Here is a 5,923-nt window from a genome sequence, read left to right on the forward strand (position 1 = left end):
GGCCGTTTTGTGGCTTTTGCTTTTGTAGTCAAGGCTGAAGGAAAGGTGTAATACTTGTAGGATAGAGGGAAGAGAGAGATTGGATTTTTTGAGCTTTAGTCAGAAAAAACCAACAGGGTTTTCTTTCTTTCTTTCCTGTTTCTTTGCTTCTCTTTTTCTCTCTCTCTCTCTCTCTCTCTCTCTCTCACTCTCACTCTGTCATAAACCGCCTACATACATGCACTTCTTAAACTAGCAAAGGCTTAAAGGTACTATATGTGTGTTTGAAGCAGCAGCTAGCCACCTTTTCCTTTCTTATTTTTCTCACTGTCTTCAGTTAAAGCAGTGAATTCTGGTGTTTTCCATGGTTGAAGCAGGTTTATAGCTCAATCTTATTGTAACTCCCTTCCTCTTTCCTTCATCTACCTCTTCTTTATCTTATCCTCACCCAATATTTTCCTTCTTTCCTGCATATTCTCATCTGGGTTCTGCAGATTTTCTTCTTTCAAGGATCAATTTCCTCTCTTTAACATAGGGAGTTAGTATTTTCCATCATCATTTTTTGTCCATGTTCAAGGTTTTTCCCTCTGTTTGCATATTTTAGCCTAGTTTTCTCAACCGGATCATCATCTTCTCAAGCATATATAAGTTTCATTTCTTAATACATATACATGTTTTAATAATTAGCAGTTCTTAAAAACTTAGGAAAAAAAAAATCATTAGGCATGTTATATACTGTTGTTTATGCCTTGTTCATCCAGCTTCCTCTGTTCATTTTGGAGAATTTTGTGTTTTGATGGATCTGAATTGGGTCTTGGATTGGATTTTTCTGTAATATAGAGAACAAAGTTGGACATGCTAAGTTGTGGAGTGTTGTATAAAAAGGGAGTTGCAGTAATATTTGAAGGCATCTGGTTTGATCAAGAGAGATAGCACACGTGACGATGAGTAAGATGAGCAACTTGAGTTCTGTGAGCAGTTCTGATCTCATAGATGCAAAGCTTGAAGAGCATCAATTGTGTGGATCCAAGCAGTGCCCTGGTTGCGGACACAAGTTTGAAGGGAAGCCGGTACGGAAAAATATCTCAATAATATTCTTTCCTTCACTGAAAAGCCTTTGAAAGTGTGTATGAAGAAGAATCATATCATGCACAGGCACCAAAAGTATAGCCATATTTCTATGCTTGTGCCTGTTTTGTTATTGGACTCTTCATTTGATGATGGGGTTTCCCTTTTTAATTTCATGTCACTGCTAAAGTTTGAGTATTAATATTATCTTTTGTTGATTAAAGGCTTCACCCTCTTTATTTTCTCTTTCCCTTGTGTTATATTCCTCTTGTTCCTCTTCTCTTTCTCTCTCTCTTTCTCTACCTTTGATTTTGGTTTTTCACTTGAATTTCAATGGAGACTGCAGGACTGGCTTGGCCTGCCAGCAGGAGTGAAGTTTGATCCCACAGACCAAGAACTGATAGAACATCTTGAAGCCAAAGTGGAGGCCAAGAACATGAAATCACACCCTTTGATAGATGAGTTCATTCCCACTATTGAAGGAGAAGATGGAATTTGTTATACCCATCCTGAGAAACTTCCAGGTGTGAGATATTCACAGTTTTTTTTATCAGCAATAAATAAAATGAACAAGTTGATGAAAAAGTTCAAATCACCTCTCCTTAATTTCTAACTCTCTCCTACTACTTTCTAAGAGTGATCTTCTAACCATCTTATCCATTATTCATAACAATTTTCAAGGTAGGTTTTACTATATAGAGAGAGAGACACCAAAATCACCTTTGGCATTTTTAGGAAACTTATACTATAATTAATGTAGAAAAGGGTTTTATTTTTGAGTTCACCTAATTAAGTGGACCTAACTTTGATTTTGGGTGTGTCTAATAGGAGTAACAAGAGATGGATTGAGCAGGCACTTCTTCCATAGACCTTCAAAGGCTTACACAACTGGGACAAGAAAGAGGAGAAAGATTCAAAACGAATGTGACTTGCAAGGTGGAGAAACAAGGTGGCACAAGACAGGTAAGACCAGGCCAGTGATGGTGAATGGAAAGCAAAAGGGTTGCAAGAAAATTCTTGTGCTCTACACCAACTTTGGGAAGAACAGAAAGCCAGAGAAAACCAACTGGGTGATGCACCAATACCATTTGGGGCAGCATGAAGAAGAGAAAGAGGGAGAGCTTGTGGTGTCAAAGATATTCTATCAGACGCAGCCAAGACAGTGCAACTGGTCTGATAGAAGTGCAACAACTGAAGGAAGTGGAGAACCTAACAACAACAGTAGCAGAAGGGACAGTGGAAGTGGAAGTTCTTCTTCCAAAGAAATTGTTACTCACAGAGATGAGATGTCTGCTCCAATCACTACTTTCACTCATCACCCTTTCGACATCCACCATCTAAAACCCGATCACTTTAGCTTCATCCCTTTCAGGAAAACCTTTGATGAGGTACACTGCATACACATACAATCATGTATATATATATAGCATCACACTTGATTAGACGCTTGCATAGTTATGATTTTAACTAGACACCTTTTTTTCAAATCAATTAGTTGAAGGTGATGTCTCACTTACACTGCTCACCAAAGCTAACATAATTCACTGAATTTGAACATTCTTTTGGTAAAACTTGCTTTTGCACCAAAAAGTGTAGGATTAAGGTAGCTGCTGATACAACACCATTGCTTGCACACACAGCATGAATCTGTACGGCCATGCTTAATTATAAATCAGTTTCAACCAACCACTGCCTCTTACCTACCGCTGAAAGGTAACACCTACACGAGTTGATATCACATGCAGCAAAGTTACAGCTAAATTATATATACTCACATACCAAGAAAAAGAGAAAAAGGATGAGGTTGATATGTTCTTCTTTTTCTTTTTTAGTTTGGTTTCTATCTGTACTTTTCAATTCATCTGAAATAAGCCAGTACAACCTTCAAAATACTTTATAAAAATAACAAAAAAGTATAAATGATATATGGTATCTGACTAAAAAAAATTATCTGTGTTCTTGTGCATATTTTATTTACTTTTTCTGAGGGAGATATAGTATAACATATAGGAGAATGCAGGTTGGAATGGGAGAGGCTTCCACAGCAAGGGAAGTAGTGCAAGCATCAGGTTCATGTGAAGATGTGCATGAACGGCAGAGAGCACAACATGTAGCTCATCATCATCAACAACAGCAGCAACATCAGCAGCAGCAGCATGCTCATCATCAGATTTCAAACTCAGCTTTTCATATCAGTAGGCCGTCACATCCCATCTCCACCATTATCTCTCCACCTCCCCTCCACCACACTTCCATCATTCTTGATGACAACTCTTACCACCATGTCTCTAGAATAATGCTCCAAAATGAAAATTTTCAGGTAATTTTTCTTTTATCAACAATAAATTAGATAGATAAAAGAAAACACGGTGTTACAACTCTTATACAAAATGTTGTGACCCAGATGTGTTCAAGATGAAGTGAGAGTGTAGGCAGTTCTTAAACATTATTATATACATGATTATAGTTTTCTTCCTTTTTAATTTTCATAATTGAGAACTACTGTAGCTGTTACCAAATATTGGACCATTGAAAAAGAGTAAGACTGAGTAAACATTCTAGTTAAAATGTTTATTTCATAATAACTTGCTACATAAGGGTTTATATCATGAACTTGACCATGGAAATAGTTAAAATAAACTTATCATAGTAAGTTTTAGAGTTCATTTTGTTAAAATAAGTTTAAAAAAGGCCATAACATACTTTCATAATGCACTAACATTTATAATAATAATAATAAACCATAAAAAAAAGAGAAGCTAATAATCAGTGATAGAAAGAAAACCCAAAGGAGTAAGTCTGCATGGTATTGTGCATGAGTCTTTTGGGAGTGGTTGAAAAATGAGAAGCATGAAACTGTCTTTTCACTTTTGAAAATGTTGAACACGATGATTAAGATGTGTGGTTTGAATTTGATTGTTGACCTTGGAAAATGCATCTATGGTATTTGTACACTTGGCAGCAACAACAGCAACAGCATCATAAGCTTGGAGGAAGGTCTGCGTCTGGTTTGGAGGAACTCATCATGGGTTGCACTTCAACTGAAATCAAAGAGGTAACAAACAACTTTTTGACTCAGAATTATATGAACTTTGTGTGTCATAATACCAAGAAAAAAGCAAAAGGAGGGCACATAATATAAAGGAAAAAACAATTTATTTATTTCTTTTATAAAAATATTTGATGTTAGGTATTATTATGCAATTTAACATCTCAGTTACACAGATATTCAAGTAACAACAATTATCTGTCATCACACAAAACAAAATATCATTAAAAAAATACAAAAATATGGAGGTCAAAACTCATATGTTAACAAAAACTATACATAGGTAAACTATATTTATTCATAAAGAATTCTAAGAATAGAATAGATGGAAGCCTATTATACCAATGAAATTATTTTTTATGAATAAATTCTATATTAGTAAAAAATTATTTAATTAATTTTACTTTGAGGTTATGTTTTTCTTCCCATTATACACAGAAAGAAAAATAGTAAAACAAAAAGTGAGACATCAATTCAAGCCGCAAGGAATTTTAAAGGAAAAGGTTCTTCTTTATCTCATTTTTCAATTGTTCAAGAAATTGAAACCACTAACATAATTTGTTCCCCTCATTAATAGTTTTATCTTTGTTCTTTTTTCTTTATTCTCATAAACAAGTTAATTAAGACTATAGGAAAAGTGAAAGCCACTTAATTTATTTCGTTTTTTCATTGGGCCATGTTTGGCAAGACTCCCATTGACGTTTCACACTTTGACCATGAGGTGGAAAGGCTATTTTCATGATGAACCACTTAATTTCCATTTTCCATAATTATATATTTTTTTTGACACAAAAAATAATTAATTGTTATATTGACTAAATTAGATATACTATTTTAGAAACTAAAAAAAATTATTGATGTTAATAAGTAGTTTTTAAATTGGTATCTAATTAGCTATCAAGATTTTTGCAACCAAATTTATAATCTAAATAATTGGTAGTTAAAACGTTGATTGATATAACTAATTAGATATTAATTTTGAATAATAGAAACTAATTTAAAATAATATCTAATTTAGTGAATATAACAACTAATTATTGTTAGTCTTTCTCTGTTTAACAATATTTTAACAGTGATAGTTTAACTTTTTAAATTAATGAAAAAATAATACATGTAAATTTTACATGAAGATTAAATAGAACCATAATATTCTTGAACTATATATATAACATAGTTTTTCTTTGTGACTTATGACTATGATTAGAAACCTTAACCCTAATGGTTTGAATCTCTTTACAGGAATCATCCATGACAAACCCACAAGAAGCTGAATGGTTGAAGTACTCTTCTTACTGGCCAGACCCTGACAACCCGGATCATCATGGGTAGAAGAAAAGCAAAGAGAGAACTGCAGAGAAAAAACAAAAACCATGTAGACAGCATCATAGTGATGATCATCATTAATGCTTGAAGCCTCCCTCAAGTTTCCTTTCAAGAAAAGGCCATGAAATAATATCCATATACTTTGCTCTCTTTTTTGTTTCTTTTCCTATGGAGGCCTATTTATGAAACTTTGGTGACTCTCACAAACACTGTGCAATGGACAAGCTGGAAAGAAAGAACAAAGGGTGTGGAAGATTGCAAATCAAAGAGAAAGAGAAGAAAAAGAAAAGATATAAACCCTAGAAAAAGGCTGCTGTCACTTCTGACACATGGAGAACCAAAGTAAATGTATCCTACTGCATCAAAATCATCACTGTTTTCATTACTATACCATTCCCTCTATAATTCTTATTATTTTATTGTTTTCAAAATGTTTGTATAATTTCACTTTTCTTGTTTTTTATACCAGAAATATACCAATGAGTTTGTGCAATCTGCAAACCA

General features: G+C 33.9%; 1 protein-coding gene across 5 annotated transcripts; it reads left to right on the plus strand.

Annotated features, from left to right (window-relative positions):
* LOC137838162 (NAC domain-containing protein 75) lies at positions 1 to 5,923 on the plus strand. 5 transcript variants are annotated; one of them, XM_068647409.1, is made up of 8 exons: positions 128 to 356; positions 474 to 517; positions 820 to 1,049; positions 1,394 to 1,571; positions 1,876 to 2,435; positions 3,068 to 3,367; positions 4,010 to 4,102; positions 5,336 to 5,923. In XM_068647409.1, exons 3-8 carry the CDS (start codon positions 924 to 926, stop codon positions 5,423 to 5,425), a joined length of 1,347 nt encoding a protein of 448 aa, XP_068503510.1. In that variant the 5' UTR covers positions 128 to 356; positions 474 to 517; positions 820 to 923; the 3' UTR covers positions 5,426 to 5,923. The 5 variants fall into 5 exon arrangements, with proteins under 5 accessions (XP_068503507.1, XP_068503506.1, XP_068503508.1 ...); XM_068647406.1 differs by lacking the exon at positions 474 to 517 and having other exon boundaries at positions 1 to 248; XM_068647405.1 differs by lacking the exon at positions 474 to 517 and having other exon boundaries at positions 86 to 376.

This window comes from Phaseolus vulgaris, chromosome 4 (genome assembly GCF_000499845.2).
Source record: "Phaseolus vulgaris cultivar G19833 chromosome 4, P. vulgaris v2.0, whole genome shotgun sequence".
Taxonomy (NCBI): domain Eukaryota; kingdom Viridiplantae; phylum Streptophyta; class Magnoliopsida; order Fabales; family Fabaceae; genus Phaseolus; species Phaseolus vulgaris.

Excerpts from the sequence above, each read along its gene's own strand:
- LOC137838162 (XM_068647406.1), top strand. The coding sequence starts at position 924 with ATGAGTAAGATGAGCAACTTGAGTTCTGTGAGCAGTTCTGATCTCATA. Across the intron at positions 1,050-1,393 it reads ACAAGTTTGAAGGGAAGCCG|GACTGGCTTGGCCTGCCAGC; the intron begins GTACGGAAAAAT and ends TGGAGACTGCAG. Across the intron at positions 3,368-4,009 it reads TCCAAAATGAAAATTTTCAG|CAACAACAGCAACAGCATCA; the intron begins GTAATTTTTCTT and ends TACACTTGGCAG.